General features: G+C 42.5%; 1 protein-coding gene and 1 pseudogene across 1 annotated transcript in view; one reads left to right on the top strand and one right to left on the bottom strand.

The window, feature by feature from the left end:
* Positions 1 to 6,007, top strand: part of PDLIM1 (PDZ and LIM domain 1) — a 45,614-nt gene extending 39,607 nt beyond the window's left edge. The window contains exons 6-7 of the mRNA XM_029245322.1: positions 4,909 to 5,026; positions 5,492 to 6,007. Coding sequence (XP_029101155.1) covers positions 4,909 to 5,026; positions 5,492 to 5,678 — 305 coding nt within the window. The 3' untranslated portion in view covers positions 5,679 to 6,007. The remainder of the gene's footprint in view (positions 1 to 4,908; positions 5,027 to 5,491) is intronic.
* Positions 6,008 to 8,394: 2,387 nt separating this feature from the next.
* Positions 8,395 to 17,112, bottom strand: part of LOC114908550 — a 64,708-nt pseudogene continuing 55,990 nt past the window's right edge.

Here is a 17,112-nt window from a genome sequence, read left to right as displayed (position 1 = left end):
CACTCAGCACCCAAGATTCCTCCCCATTTGGGTGGTTCTTTAGAGAAACTGGCAATTTACAAGCACAGGATATTAGGAAAATTCTTCCATGCTAGAAGGATATTGTCCCTACCAGCAATTCCCCCCTTCGCTTGGAGTTCGAAAGGAGAGAGTCATATACTCTGTCTTAAGTTCCAGTCTTAGCCCAACTGACAGATGACTTGGGGGCCAACCCTAGAGGATGATGGTTTCTCAAAACGTGAGAAACCACAACTATACTCTGAGTAAGTGGGTGCAAAACCCTTCAGTTAAGAGAGGAAAAGTCAGTCCATTCCAGCCCAAAGTAGAACATGGACAGACATTGCAGGGCTCACCTCACTGCATGTCCTCAGGTCACAGAGAAGTTGAAGCCCACGATCACTGAGTTGCCCTGAGGTGGCAGCTCCCTGCTCTTCATGCTTCATCCCTTCCATCCTGTATTCTTACCTGCCAAGCCAGTGGCTTCCATTCTCAAGGCTACCTCATGGTTCTAGTTGGCAGCTGGTGCTCCAGCCATCATGCCTACTTCCAGGGACCAGGAAGGAAGAACAGGGGAAGGGCTAATTGGGGAATCCCCCTTTCAGATGAACCAGCTTTCTTTTTCCCAGAAGTCCCACGTGACTATTCCACTTATATTTTGACCAAAATTTAGTCACATGGCCCCATCTAGTTGCAAGAGAGTCTGAGAATTATAGTTTTTCTCGCCTGGGCTGGATGGCTGGATATCTTCTTGCTCCAAAGAAAATAAAAATTTTGCTAAAAAGGAAAAGGGAGATAATAGATCTTGTGGTCTCTCCCTTATCTCTTAATATGCACTTGCATTAAATTTTCACTGAATGGAACAGCATAAGTTCCAATCCAGACATCTACCACATGCAGAAGGCTCTCAAGTGAGGGAGCTAAAATACCTGTTTTCATTTGAGATGAAATGATCAAAGCTCAGGGCAGTGGCTGGTGCATGGTAAAGGCACTCCGTGAGGGTTACTATCATTCGAGAAGGGCTGTGGTTCATGAAGCAGCGCTGCACCACCAGCACTGGTGTCCAGGATCTGCCCGAGACCCACCACGAGACTTCCAGCAAGTGTCTCGTCTCTCTAAGCCCTACTCTATCTGCACACATCCGGTGAGGCTAATAATGGCTACTTCACTGGTAATTTAAAGCCTTAAGGGAAACAGTGCGTGTAATGTGCCAGGCACAGTCAGTGAGGCCCCCGAGGGAGGTCTGGCTGCAGCAGGGCTTGGTGATAAACCTCCAGACTCAATGTGGGTCTTCTCAGTTGGGGTGAAATTCAGCCTCTGGACTAGGAGAAAGGGTCCTGGGTTCCTCACACTTCCTCTTGCTCTGGATCAAATTCTAAAAATTGCAGGTAGAAGGAGGCTTTATTTTTTTTTTCACTGTGGGGACATACACCTAACACAAAATTTACCGTCTTAACTGTTTTTAAGCATATGATTCCGTGGCACCAAGGACACTCATACTGCTGTGCTGCCATCTTCACCGTCCATCCGCAGGAACTCTTCATCTTGCAGAACCGAAACTCTGCACCCACTCCTCATGGCTCCCTCTTCCCCAGCCCATGGAAACCACCATTCTACTTTCTGTTTCCATGAATTTGACTATTCCGTGTATTTCATATGAGTGGAATCATGCAGTATTTGTCCTTTTGTACCTGGCTTATTTCACTTAGCATAATGTCCTCAAGGTTCACCCATGCTGTAGCGTGTGTCAGCATTTCCCTCCTTTTTAAGGCAGAATAATATTCTGTGGTATGTATACACCACATCTTGTTTATTCATTCATCTGTCCCCAGCCATCATGGACTGAGAAACACAATGGGGACCACAGGCTCTGAGATAAGAAAGCTGGAGGCTTGCTCAGGAAGTATCTAGGCTCATTTTGGCTGGTTCCCAGGCTTCCAGGAAAATCCTCAGATGGTCTGCAGTCAGGTCATGGAGGACCACCAGGTGCAAGGTTAAGGACCATGAATTTGATTCTATAGGTAGTGTAGTCACAGAGGGTTGTTGAGCATGGAAGTGGATAGTAAAAAGGCTGTACTTTACTCCATTCATTTTCACTTTTTTCCCAAAAGCTTTGAGATGCAAGATTCATTGGAAGGAGAGATATTTGAAAATTTCTGTAGTAGCCCACAGTCTGAAGGGAGCTATTTCTACTGTAAGCTAGTGGAGAGGGAAGGAAGAAGGGAAATTTCTTTTGCATTTGCAGTGTTGGCTGAATAGGTGAGAGAAGAAAATGGAGCCAGCAGGTGGCGCTGCAGAGCTGAACGAGCTGCAGCGAGGCGGGCTTTATCTGGGATCCCAGCAGAGAGCGGTGTCACAGTCCAGAGCATGCTGTTCTTTTTTTTTTTTTTTTTTAATTGTAGTATATATAGTTGATGTACAATATTACTAAGTTTCAGGTGTACAACACAGTGATTTAATAGATTCTTTGTTTCAAGTTATTGTAAAATATGGGCTATATTTGCTGTGCTTTACAGTATATCCTTGTAGCTTACGATTTTGTACACGGTGGTTTGTACCTCTTAATCCCCTACCCTTCTCTTGCCCCGCCCTTCTCTTTCCCTACTGGTAACCACTAGTTTGTTCTCCATATCTGTGAGTCCCTTTCCGTTTTGTTCTATTCGTTTTGGTTTTTTTTTTGCGGTACGCGGGCCTCTCACTGTTGCGGCCTCTCCCGCCGCGGAGCACAGGCTCCGGATGCGCAGGCTCAGCGGCCATGGCTCACGGGCCCAGCCACTCCCCTGCATGTGGGATCTTCCCGGACCGGGGCACGAACCCGTGTCCCCTGCATCGGCAGGCGGACTCCCAACCACTGCGCCACCAGGGAAGCCCCTGTATGTTTTATTTTTTAGATTCCACATATAAGTGATAACATAGAGCATTTGTCTTTCTCTGCCTGACTTACTTGACTAAGCACCATCCCCTCCAGGTCCATCCATGCTGTTGCACATGGCCAGATTTCCTATGGCAGAGGGCAGCAGCTCAGTGGCGTTAGGGCCAAGCCACACAAGTGCACTTCGCGCTTCTAACCAAACAGGGCTCACATCTGCCCACACTCTGATGGCCAAAGCAAGTCTTGTGGCCAAACCCAGAGTCGATGGGATGGGGGCGTATACTCCACCAAGAGCAAGTTTTCCTCAGCCTTAGTGCTGTTGACACTTTGGGCCAGATAAGCCCTTGTAGTGGGCTGTCCTGTGCGTTTTAGGACCCTCAGCAGCATCCCTGGCCTCTACCCACTAGATGCCAATAGCACTCCCTTGCAATTGAGACAGCCAAAACTAGGGAACAAGATCGCCACCAGTAGAGAAGCACTGACCTACTGGGAAGTATGGGAGGGTACGGATAACTGCAGATAAAATATACAGTCTACCATGCCTAGCCAACTCTAAATGCCCCTTATGTCACACACAGTCTCAATTTTGGGTTCAGAAGCGCCAGCCAGCATATGGGGACTCGTTTTTGAAAAGGACAAGCGAGCTAGGGCCCGCATTTGTCAGCCCCAGAATTGCCCAGCATGGCTGCAGATATGGGATGACCCTCTCCTCGCCCCCTCACCTGACACAAAAAGCCATTTGTCGCTCTTATTCAGTGGTTCTCAAAGTGTGGTTCCTGGACCAGCAGCAGCAGCACCTGAGAACCTGTTAAAAATGCAAATTCTTGGGCCCTACCTCAGGCCTGCTTAATCAGAAACTCTGGGAGTGGGCCCAGCAATCTGGGTTTTAATGAGCCTGCCGGGTCACTCTGATGCACAACAGCATTTGAGAACAGCTGTTTTAGTCTAAAGAAGTGGATTTTAACCTGGAGTATAGAACAGGATCCTGGGGCCCCTGCACCTGGAGATGCTCCTTCAGCAGGTCTGGGGTGGAGCCTGGTCTGTGAATTTTATGAAATCTCTCCTGGTGCCCAGGATGCTCAGAGATGCCCATTCAGAACCATCAGTGTAGAGACATCTCCAGCTTCCTGAGCCAAAGCATGCTGGACTAAGAGAGGGACCATCATGCATTTGTCACGGCATTTCATCATCTATTTCTTGTGTATTTATTGAGCCTCTATTATTTGTTAAGCCCGTGGTAGGCTCTGTGGAGTACTGAAAAATATATGAAATAGGGTTCTGGTGCTCCAGTAATTTGCAGTCCAGACAGAGAGACGTGTAAATAGCTGACAAGCCTAACAATGTTTGCTAGGCCACATCACAGTAAAAAAAAATGTGATGTGGAAACACAGCCAGCCAACTATATAGCAATAACAGTGCTTTCAGTAGCCTACTATTATTAATAGCTACCATTACACAGGGCTCTACACAGGTGATGAACTGGGCTGTAGGCAGTTCAGCACCCAGCAGCTTAGGAGCTTTGTCTTGTACACAGAAAGCTGACTGCAGGAAGGCTGCCGCTGACTCTGCCCTGTAGCGGGTGGTTTTTATCTGGCTGCTTGTAGCACACTCTATGATTTTGTTCTCTTTGTAATGTGGGTTTCTTTTGACATCTGACTACACTGCCTTTCGATTATCAGACATTTTTATTTATTTTTTCTATATAAAGCATTTTTAATTAAGTCCCATATCAGTGTTTGCATGTATTTAATCAGCATGTAATGTGTGTTTTGAGGGCTGACCATGTGCCAGGGAGGGCTTTATGTGTCTTTTTTAATCTTTTTGTCCCACTGTGAAGGGGGAATGATCTCCTGTTTTATAGAAAAGGAAACTGCAGACCAGAGAAGTAACCTGCCCAGGATCACACAGCAGAGTCAAGTCTGTTTGACTCCAGTGCCCATGACCTTGCTGGAACATACATATAAGTGAATCTGAAAGCGCTAAATGGTACTTATGCAATCCTACACTTCCGGCCAACCCAAGTGTTTTCCTCCTTTTAGGGGATCCCAACAAGCCCTCAGGATTCAGAAGTGTTAAGGCTCCAGTCACCAAAGTGGCTGCATCGATTGGAAATGCCCAGAAGCTGCCCATGTGTGACAAGTGTGGCACCGGCATTGTGTGAGTATCTGCCTTCCAGGGCATCAGAGGCCCTGCAGGTTGGGTAAACCATGAAAATGTGGAAAGTGCTGGATGTTGCACATTTTGGGTGTGATGGAGAAAAAATCCTGTCTGGAAAATGGAGCAGAGAGGCCAGGTAGGTCCTGTGTCCCAGAGCCAGGTGGTGAAGGCTTTCCTTGGCTGTAGAACCCTTAGGGTATGAACATGTAAAACCAGAAAAAGCAGGGCTGCTCTGTTGAAGTGGGAAGGACTTCCCGAAGGCTTCAAGGGTAACGTCTTTGGACCCCAGGCATGAGAAGCCCCTTTATGACTGGAGGCCAGTTAGGAGGCTCTGATCTGCCAGATGGGCCCCTTGGGAGGAGGCCCTGATCTGCCACATGGGACCCTTGGGAGGAGCCCCCAAGCCTGGTGCCCCCTTCAGGTGCTTGTCACTAAAGGAGCCCCTCTCCTCCCTCCCTCCTGCAGCGGCGTGTTTGTGAAACTGCGGGACCGTCATCGCCACCCTGAGTGTTACGTGTGTACCGACTGTGGCACGAACCTGAAACAGAAGGGCCATTTCTTTGTGGAGGATCAGATCTACTGTGAAAAGCACGCCCGGGAGCGGGTCACTCCACCCGAGGGCTACGATGTGATCACTGTGTTCCCCAAGTGAGCCGGCAGCTCAGCACCGAACGCTGGTCTCCCAACGAGCCCCTGCTGCATTGTCCTCTGAAAGCTCTGTCTTCTCTTATCTAGAAAGTTCTCGCTTACTTTGGTTTTATCCCTGCTCGTCAGCTAACTGACTCACGCTGGCTGTGTGACGCCCGCTTTTATAATTAACGGAAGATGGTTTTGTTCAGTGTACCCTTACCAGCATCACTGTGTCTTCTCTTCTCCTCCATTCATCTCTGCTGCAAATGGACATCAGCCAAACTTGAACCAAACCAAATTTAATATGTCTGACAATGATTTCATTTCACCCAATAAATTAATAGACTTCAAGGCAGTGTGGTGTCTCCTTTTCATGTGACCATGTATCCTATTTCCTGTCTCAAGCCAGACGAGATTTCTAAGGCCTCTCCTCTTGTTTGGGGGTTCCCACACCTCTGAGATTTGCAGGCCTTCTCCTCCAAGTGTGAGAAAACTGGCATCTGAAAAGTCTTTTTTTTTTTTTTTCTGGCCCCACCATGTGGCAAATGGGACCTTAGTTCCTCGAGCAGGGATTGAACCCGGGCCCTTGGCAGTGAGAGCTCGCAGTCCTAACCACTGGACCACCAGGCAATTCCCAACAGCCATGTTCTTACATTTATTTGAAGATTGGTCCAAATCATCTTTCTCTGATGCTAATATAAGATAGTTATGTTGTGATGAAATGTTTTCTTTACATCTGGCTGTTTGGGGACTTAGAGGGGAAATGAATGCTTTCCAAATAATAGATGGTGAGCTTTACCAGGCTGGTTTGCTGCCATCACAACCCCTCTCCTTTGTGAAGGGAAGCAAACTCAGAACCGTGGCCAGCAGCCCTAAACCTGCAGGTTGCTCAGGGAAGTGGCAAATGCATTCTCCTCCAGGAAGAGACCCGGAACCCTGGCCGTTAAGGGGCCTTGAGTCAGAGATCTTAGGTTACCGTAGGTCATCTCTTGGTGACCAACCACTAAAGGAGTCATTTGCTCAGACAGTAGCACCCCCGTTGCTCTAGAGACTGATTTGTTAAGAGAGACGGACAGGTCATTCCACCAGCCCTTCTTCCTCTGAAACAGCAAATCATCTACGCTTAAGTAGTAGTCATCACCGCGGGCAATAGCTGATGTCCTTTACTGATGAAGGGACTAGCTTTCTAACAGTAAGGATTCTAGTTAGATGGTAGTGCTGGGATTTCACTTGGCAGATCGCTGAAACTTGGACACACTGCAGACAGTTTAGACACAAGCAGTTCTAATCTATAAGACAACTTTCAGGCAGGAAAATTACTTCATGTTAAAGCTCTTGATTTTTCTTTCTATCTTTTCCTTCCTTCCTTCTCTTTCTATTAATCCTTATTTTAAACTCTTTCTAAGTTTGTAAAAGGCAAGGTGGCTGAAACTTTGTAATTTGGGCAAATCAACATAAAATGAAAGCTCTCTGAACCACAGTGTTTGATGCATTTACAAATACAGTAACAACTGTGACTTGGGTTTACTGACTGGAGGGGGATAAATGGGTAATATACATTCTTAGAACTTTCTCCAGTCCTTTTCCTCAGATAATGTGCCAAATGTCTGATGCTTTTATCGTTCAACGACAGTATTACTTATTAGGAATGGATCTTACATACAGGGTGCCTCCCTTCTGGTGGAGGCCAGATACCGGGAGTGTCAAGTGACCACTATGGCTGTTTTCTGTGGCCTCCAAGGCTAATTTGTTTCCCGACAAAATGAAACGGGATGTCAGCATTACTGTCCTCAGTGCAAGTTGTGTTTTGTGGCCAAGAACTCCTCTTTTCCTCCAGCCTTTAGTTTATATTGATAGAGTTACTTCCTGCTGAGAGCAATTTAAGATTTGACCTATTTCTTGTCCTTCTTGCCTACCATGTTCATCTGATTTTATTTCTTCTGTCACGCTTACTCTAAAATGAAAAAAATGGAAGAAATGTATTGGAATATCTCTGATCTGACTTGCATCGTCCTTAAATTACTAAGCTTTTGGACAACTTCCTGGAGAGGAAAAACAGTCACAGACTTTGATGAAGTGATTCCCTCTGACTTGGAACGCTCTTCTTCCAGTTTTTTGTTTGTTTGTTTTTTTCCCGGTACGCAGGCCTCTCACTGTTGTGGCCTCTCCCGTTGCGGAGCACAGGCTCCGGACGCGCAGACTCAGCGGCCATGGCTCATGGGCCCAACTGCTCCGCAGCATGTGGGATCTTCCCGGACCAGGGCACGAACCCGTGTCCCCTGCATCGGCAGGCAGACTCTCAACCACTGCGCCACCAGGGAAGCCCCCAGTTCTTGATTTAGTAAACGTCAGTGGTCTTTCAGGACGAAGACCCAGCGTCCCTCCTCTAGACAGTCTTCTCCGCTGGCCCACCAGGCCTAGGATCTCTTGTGCTCCTGTATCCAGGGCACACCTCCTGGGCACGCATCACATAAGACACTAATCATAGTCTGAAAGGAATGAAGCCCCCATAAGAGCTGTTCCTCTATCTGTATCAGCTTCGTCTACTCAGCCCTGAGCAGGGAGATAGTCCACAAATGTTTGGTGAATGAATCTGTAAATGGATGCTTCATCATTGTCCAAAGAAGTACAATGAAAGCCACACATGTAATTTAAAACTTTCTAATAGCCACATGGAAAAAGAAAAAGGTAAAATCAATAAATCAATTTTAACAATATATTGTATTTAGTGCCATATATCCAAAGTGTTATCATTTTAATCTATGCCACTAGCCACATGTCAAATTATCAATAGGCATGTGTAGCTACTGGCTACCTTACGGGACCACACAACCTGCACCTACCTTAAAACAAGACATCTTGGATTTCTGCTTCGCTTCTAGATACCATGTTCTTTTCCCTTGTTCCCATGTGTCCACCAAATCTCTTCTAATTGCCTTGCACTCTGGCTTCTCAATTCTGCCCGTCCTCCAGCAGGACAGCTATTTTGAAAGCATCCTGATGATTTCTCCAGCCAAAACCTATGTTGACTTAAAGAAAAATGCACAACATGAGAATTGTGAGTTTGAGTTTGATTCGGGGTCTTACTGAGGACTCCCGCCCGGGAGACAGCCACTCAGTAGCTCTGAGGAACTGCTCTGAAGAGGTGGGCGAGGAGCCAGGATACACATGACTTTTTTTTGGCTGGGAAATACGTGTAGTCAGGCATGCATCTTGGTAAAAGATCACTGCTAATCACAAAGAACAGACGTCTCAAGTTAATGATTTTAGGTTTTTCTATGTATGGGAAGATGCAAGAATCTGGGTTCCTTGAAATTCTTCCTGAGATATGCACCTAATTATCTAGGGTCCTGTTTATCCAAAGCAGAGTGCCTCATCCTGTTTTTCATGACTTCACCTCACGGTGCACTGTTGGTGGCGGACTTCAGTGGGTTGTGATTTAACCCACTTGTATAACTGGGTGATGACTGATGCTTGTGGTTCTTTTTTGTTCACTTCCCACTTTTGGTCATAAATTTGACCAAGGTTTGGGAGGGATTTCATTTGTCCCATGGAGCTGGGAAGACTCATTCCTAGGTCAGGTGAGGATTTCGTTGATAGGCTATTCGTGTGCTATTCTGAATTAGGCCTTGTTATCCTAAAGAGTCTCTGGATCATCTGTCTTACTAGCTTATAATGATCCAGGAAATGTTTCTCCCTTATTGCTTTTTCCCATATTTAGAGTTACACTATTACAGTTAATTTTATGGAGACCTATATATACGTGACCAATTGCCTCAAGACATTTAGCCATCGTTAATTTTGTCAGAGACCTGGTTACACATTGGGTAATACAAGAAACAACAATCTTATAAAATATGGTATGAATAATAGCACTAATAGCATTAATAAGGCTATAGTACAGCAATGAGAGACACAAAGCATAAACAGTTTAAAAACAACAAAGAACAAGTTAGAACAACGATTAGTATAACTGGTTGCAGTCTGGATCATGGTACACCACCAAATCCAGAGGGAAGCCAGCTGAAAAAGCCAGACTCTGGATGGATCAGGTAGAGAGGAAAAGATAAACGCTTAATCTTTGTTTACATAGGTATACTTTAGTCAGGAGGGAGTAAAAAGAGGAAAGGAAGGAAGGGAGGGAGGGAGGGAGGGAGGGAGGAAGGAAAAGGAAAGGAAAGAAAGACAAGAAGGAAGACAGGAAGACAGAAAAGGAAAGAAAAGAAGGAAGGGAAAGAAAGAAAGAAAGAGAACAGGAAGGAAGGAATAAAGAAAGAAAGAAAGAAAAGAAAGAGAGAAAGAGATTCCACCAAAGAAGAAAGACTTAAATTGATAATTAATTTTGCAACAGCAAAAATGGAAACTGGACCTCAATGGAAAGGTAGCTTTAATGTGCTAAAAGGATATAATAACAAACCTAAGAATGGTATACAAGCAAAAATAGCTTTTGAAAGAAATGAAAACATTTACAGGAAAACAGCAACAGATTTGTCATTAGCATAATGAACTAAAGGGTAATAGTAAAAAATATTTTTTAAGAAGGGGGGAAATCCCAGATAAAAGAGTGGAGAAGCAGGAACAAAATTAAATATGTGGGTAACTCCAAATAAATAAAAAATGTATAAAACAGTGATAGTATGTGATAGAATTTAAATATTTATGTATATTATACATAGTCATAGTTAGCATAAGAGGAAAGGTTTCCTCGTATCTGGAAAACAAATATTAAAAGCCAGAGTACTATTTCAGACAAAAAGTCGTAAAACTTATAGATCATATTCATCAGTTCATTCGGTCCCATGTAATTAATTCTTATTGATCTTGATCTCTTGTTAGAAGTTTATGAAACATCAGGTTTTCTGTTAGAATTCTGTAATTTCTTACCCAGTTCGGTGGTATGATCTAAAAGTTATCAGAAACCTGTTTCTAAAAAGTCCTTTCTATGAACCTTCTTGAAGATCTTCATTTTTGTAAAAGCATCAGAGTAATATAAATGTCAAAGACTTTAAATGGCATGGTTAAAGACCTGATTACAATGCAATTGACAAAGAAACTTGGTTATTTATGCAACATATAACATCTTAAGTAAAATTATGACATAACATTATACCAGGACATATCCAATTTTAGGAATTTCACATAATTTCTAGAACATTTATAACATTTACCCATATAACCTAAGAAAGTTTATCATTACTCATTTGACAATGCTTCCCATGTAATTCAACATACCAAAAAAGCCTAATTAATCTCTCTCTTTGAGATGTTTCAGGGAACTTCTGAAGTATCCCAAATTTAGCTAGAGGTCAAAAGAACTTCATTTAGAATTTGATTTAGGGAAGTTTGTCAAAGATATCAGCAGATTTTAAAACACTTGGTCAGATAGGATAGTAGGTCACTATGAAACAATACTTATTTACTCAACCAATGAGACAAAAAGATTTCAAAGGCAAATACAGAAAGTTGCAACAGAGTACTTAAAAGGTTAGAGAAACTTTACAATCTGTTATCAAAAGTTGATCAATATTCCAAGAAAACTTTGCCCTCTTAACAGAAAGAGAAAAACAAATCCTACTTTTACACCACCTTGCTTTTACTATTAAAACTCATTCACTTTTTCAGTCTTAGCCAGTCCTGACCACCCACAAAATTCCTTTCTAAAGATTTCTGTTTTTCTCACAAACCTTCTACAACTTTCTATTTCCATATTAGTTCATTCCTTATTTTCTTTTCCATTTAGAAATAACCAGGGACTTCCCTGGTGGTCCAGAGGTTAAGACTCGGCCCTCCCAATGCAGGGGGCCTGGGTTCGATCCCTGGTCAGGGAACTAGATCCCGCATGCATGCTGAAAACTAAGAGCCCACATGCCACAACTAAAGATTCTGAATGCCACAAGGAAGATCCAGCACACAGCAATGAAGATCTGGTGTGCCACAACGAGGACCCCGCTCAGCCAAAACAAAAAAAGAAAGGAAGAACCAGCTTCAGGGCAAACTCACTTTCTTTTCCCTTAACAAAATGTATTTCCATTCTTCGTATCCTTAAAAAAAAAAAAAGTTCCTTGCATAAGATGTTTTCCTTATTAATTTTACTAGTTTTAATTACAAATACTAATCAGAATTGTTAACCTTGTAAACAAAGAATGTTGCCAACCATTCCAATTCTACAAGGATCAAGTCATTAGCCACCGCCGTTGCTGACCTACAAGTACACCCTGAAAGGAATTCGGGATTAAGCATTCTGTGTTTTGGATATATGGGCCCCTAGTTAAGGTGCATATCTAAGGAAGAATTTTAAGGACTCCAGAGTCTTGCATTTTCCCACATATAAGCACTAAAATCATTAACTCAATTTCTCTTTTTTTATCAGCAGTAATTTTTTTTTGCCAAAATATATGTTTGACTACATGTATTTCCCAGCCAAAAACTTCATATATATATTGGCTCCTCTTTTACCTCTTTGGAGGGGTTCCTCAGAGCTATCTGAGAGGCTCAGCTCATGGCTCTTACATTGTGAGGTTTTTTTTCAGTCGAAAACCTTTAAAAACCTTAATTTCTAGTGAAATCTAGAAAGAGGAAGGAAGAAGCAATTATGAACTATCTTTTACATTAGCTTTCTGTAGAATGGTAAATATAAATGCTATTCATTATTTCTAAAAACTCATGTGCCTTCTCATAGAAAATTTTTCAGTGCATCATCAAACATTTATTTTTTAAATAAATTTATTTATCTATCTATCTATCTATCTATCTATCTAGATATCTATCTTTGGCTGCATTGGGTCTTTTGTTGTTGCTCATGGGCTTTCTCTAGTTGTGGCGAGCGAGGGCTACTCTTCGTTGCAATGCGTGGGCTTTTCATTGCGGTGGCTTCTCTTGTTGCAGAGCACAGGCTCTAGGTGCTCAGGCTTCAGTAGTTGTGGCACACGGGCTCAGTAGTTGTGGCTCGCGGGCTCTAGAGCACAGGCTCAGTAGCTGTGGCACACGGGCTTAGTTGCTCCGCGGCATGTGGGATGTTCCAGGACCAGGGCTCGAACCTGTAATCTCCACACCTGTAATGTGTGCGCTGAGTCATGGACTCCCCTTCCTTTATTCTATGGGGTCTTATTCCTTGCTTTGAGTCTGATACCAACATGATAAGGACAGAGCCTTCTTTCAAGAACTCATATAACGGGGCTTCCCTGGTGGTGCAGTGATTGAGAGTCTGCAGGCCGATGCAGGGGACACGGGTTCGTGCCCCGGTCCGGGAAGATCCCACATGCCGCGGAGCGGCTGGGCCCGTGAGCCATGGCCGCTAAGCCTGCACGTCCAGAGCCTGTGCTCCACAACTGGAGAGGCCACAACAGTGAGAGCCCCGCGTACCGCAAAAAAAAAACAAAAACAAAAACAAAAAAAACAAAACAAAAAAAACAAAACACAGAAGGGATGATAAAAATGGAAAAAATTATCATTTTGCAACAATTCAGCTTAGGACCATCAATAAATGCTAACGCTGTTGGGTGAATGCTTTGGGTGTAGGATATTCACAAGGTCTTAAAGTACCATGCCATAAATTTTTATTAATTATGTATTAAATAATGGAACCTCTGCAATGTAGACATCTGGGAGATACCACTTTATTTAGTGAGAAGGTTGACATAACCAATAATGGGGTAAGTGATATTATGCGCCCTCACCTCCCCAATGAGATTCAGTGGGACATGCATATTACCTATGTAGTTCTCTCACCAAAATCATAACTGGAATCTAATATCCAGAAAACAATCAAACATTTTACATGACTACTAGCCTGGACTCCAAAAAGGTAAATGTACTGAAAAGAAATAAAGAAACAAAGAGAACTGTTCTTGATTACAGGAGACCAAAGGGAAAAGATAACCAAATGATATGCTTGTTCCTTCACTGGAGACTGAATTGCAAAGAGAAAAGGCTATAAAAGATATTCTAGGAAAGTTGGAAAAATTTAAATATAGGTTGTGTATTAGACGATATTGTATCAACAGTAACTCCTGAGCACAAATATTATTACTGTTATGAATGAGAAAATCTTTGTTCTTGGGACATACATATGATGTACTGAGGGACAGACAGATTTCAACACACTTTCATACACACACATTTAAAATATATACATTTTTGAAAGTTATTTAGATTTAAATTTTTTAAAGATCTTTTTTGATGTGGACAACTTTTAAAGTCTTTATTGAATTTGTTACAATATTGCTTCTGTTTTATGTTTTGGATTTTTGGCTGTGAGGCATGTGGGATCTTAGCTCCCCAACCAGGGACTGAACCTGCATCCCCTGCACTGAAAGGTGATGTCTTAACCACTGGACCGCCAGGGAAGTCCCTAGATTTACATTTTTTAAAATACATAACTGGGGGAAAATTCCATCCCCTAATTCTATCAGATAAAAGGTATAATTTTGTTTTAAAAATTATTCCCGGGCTTCCCTGGTGGTGCAGTGGTTGAGAGTCTGCCTGCCGATGCAGGGGACACAGGTTCGTGCCCCGGTCCGGGAAGATCCCACATGCCGTGGAGCGGTTGGGCCCGTGAGCCATGGCCGCTGAGCCTGCACGTCTGGAGCCTGTGCTCCGCAACGGGAAAGGCCAAAACAGTGAGAGGCCCGGGTAACGCACACACAAAAAAATTATTCCCTTATATATATATATTTTATTTTTTTATACAACAGGTTCTTATTAGTTATCCATATTATACATATTAGTGTATACATGTCAATCCCAATCTCCCAATTCATCCCCCCCACCCCTCCCACCCCCCGCTTTCCCACCTTGGTGTCCATACGTTTGTTCTTTACAACTGTGTCTCTATTTCTGCTGGTTCATCTGTACCATTTTTCTAGATTCCACATATATGTGTTAATATACGATATTTGTTTTTCTCTTTCTGACTTATTTCACTCTGTATGACAGTCTCTAGGTCCATCCACGTCTCTGCAAATGACCCAATTTCGTTCCTTTTTATGGCTGAGTAATGTTCCATTGTATGTATGTACCACATCTTCATTATCCGTTCGTCTGTCAATGCGCATTTAGGTTGCTTCCGTGACCTGGCTATTGTAAATAGTGCTGCAATGAACACTGGGGTGCATGTGTCTTTTTGAATTATGGTTTTCTCTGGGTATATGCCCAGTAGTGGGATTGCTGGGTCATATGGTAATTCTATTTTTAGTTTTTTAAGGAACCTCCATACTGTTCTCCATAGTGGCTGTATCCATTTACATTCCCACCAACACTGCAAGAGGGTTCCCTTTCCTCCACACCCTCTCCAGCATTTGTTGTTCGTAGAATTTCTGATGATGCTCATTCTAACTGGTATGAGGTGATACCTCATTGTAGTTTTGATTTGCATTTCTGTAATAATTAGTGATGTTGAGAAGCTTTTCATGTGTCTCTTGGCCATCTGTGTGTCTTCCTTGGAGAAATGTCCATTTAGATCTTCTGCCCATTTTTAATTGGGTTGTTTGTTTTTTTAATATTGAGCTGCATGAGATGTTTATATACTTTGGAGATTAATCCTTTGTTGATTCGTTTGTAAATATTTTCTCCCATTCTGAGGGTTGTCTTTTCATCTTGTTTATAGTTTCCTTTGCTGTGCAAAAGCTTTTAAGTTTCATTAGGTCCCATTTGTTTATTTTTGTTTTTATTTCCATTAGTCTAGGAAGTGGGTCAAAAAAGATCTTGCTGTGATTTATGTCAAAGTGTGTTCTTCCTAGGTTTTCCTCTAAGAGTTTTATAGTGTCCAGCCTTACATTTGGTCTTTAATCCATTTTGAGTTTATTTTTTGTATGGTGTCAGGGAGTGTTCTAATTTCATTCTTTTACATGTAGCTGTCCAGTTTTCCCAGCACCACTTACTGAAGAGACTGTCTTTTCTCCGTTGTAGATCCTTGCCTCCTTTGTCATAGATTAGTTGACCATAGGTGCGTGGGTTTATCTCTGGGCATTCTATACTGTTCCACTGATCTATTTTTCTGTTTTTGTGCCAGAACCATACTGTCTTGATTACTGTAGCTTTGTAGTATAGTCTGAAGTCTGGAAACCTGATTCCTCCAGCTCAGTTTTTCTTTCTCAAGATTGCTTTGGCTATTTGGGGTCTTTTTTGTCTCCATACAAACTGTAAAATTTCTTGTTCTAGTTCTGTGAAAAATGCCATTGGTAATTTGATAGGGATTGCATTGAATCTGTAGGTTGAGTTGGGTAGTATAGTCATTTTCAGTGTTGATTCTTCCAATCCAAGAACATGGTATATCTTTCCATCTGTTTGCATCATCTTTGCCTTCTTTCATCAGAGTCTTATAGTTTTCTGCATACAGGTCTTTTGCTTCCTTAGGTAGGTTTATTCCTAGGTATTTTATTCTTTTTGTTGCAATGGCAAATGGGAGTGTTTCCTTAATTTGTCTTTCTGAATTTTCGTTGTTAGTGTATAGGAATGCAAGAGATTTCTGTGCATTAATTTTGTATCCTGCTACTTTACCAATTCGTTGATTAGCTCTAGTAGTTTTCTGGTAGCATCTTTAGGATTCTCTATGTATAGTATCATGTCATCTGCAAACAATGACAGCTTTACTTCTTTTCCAATTTGGATTTCTTTTATTTCTTTTCCTTCTCTGATTGCTGTGGCCAAAACTTCCAAAACTATGTTGAATAATAGTGGTGAGAGTGGGCACCCCTAAGGGACTTACGGGACATCAACAAGTGGATCAATATACACATTATGGGAAAAGAGAGAAAGCTTATTTGAAGAAATAATGGCAAAAACTTCCCGTATCTGGGTGAAAATTTGTCACTCAGATTCTATAAGGCCAACACACTCTAACTAGGATGAACTAAAGAAATCCACTCTGAGATACATTATACTCAAACTGTCAAAATCAAAGACAAGGAGAGAATTTTGGTAGCAGCAAGACAAGTGACTTGTCACATACAAAAGAACAATCATAAGACTAACAACAGTCTTCTAAGCAAAAACACTGCAGGCCAGGAAGCAATGGGGGACTTCCCTGGTGGCGCAGTGGTTAAGACTCCACACTCCCAATGCAGGAGGCCCAGGTTCGATCCCTGGTCAGGGAACTAGATCCTATGTGCATGCTGCAACTAAGAGTTCACGTGCCACAACTAAGGAGCCTGTGAGCCACGACTAAGGAGCCCACCTGCTGCAACTAAGACCTGGTGCAACCAAATAAATATTAAAAAAAAAAGAAAGCAATGGGATGATATATTCAAAATGCAGAAAGGAAAAAGCTGCCAACAAGGAATACTGTATCTGGCAAAACAATTCTTTAAAAATAAAAGACAAATAAACACTTTCCCAAATATACAAAAGCTGAGGGAATTAACTGCCACTAGACATGTCTTATAAGAAAAGCTAAAAGAATTCCATAACATTGAAACAATAGAACACTGAGCAGCAACAGAAAAGCATATGAAAGTATA

The sequence above is a fragment of the Monodon monoceros genome, unplaced genomic scaffold (assembly GCF_005190385.1).
Source record: "Monodon monoceros isolate NGI ecotype Baffin Bay Population unplaced genomic scaffold, NGI_Narwhal_1 Super_Scaffold_4, whole genome shotgun sequence".
Lineage (NCBI taxonomy): Eukaryota > Metazoa > Chordata > Mammalia > Artiodactyla > Monodontidae > Monodon > Monodon monoceros.
The sequence above is the reverse complement of the archived record's forward strand: the minus strand, read 5'-3'. Positions and strand labels throughout refer to the sequence as shown.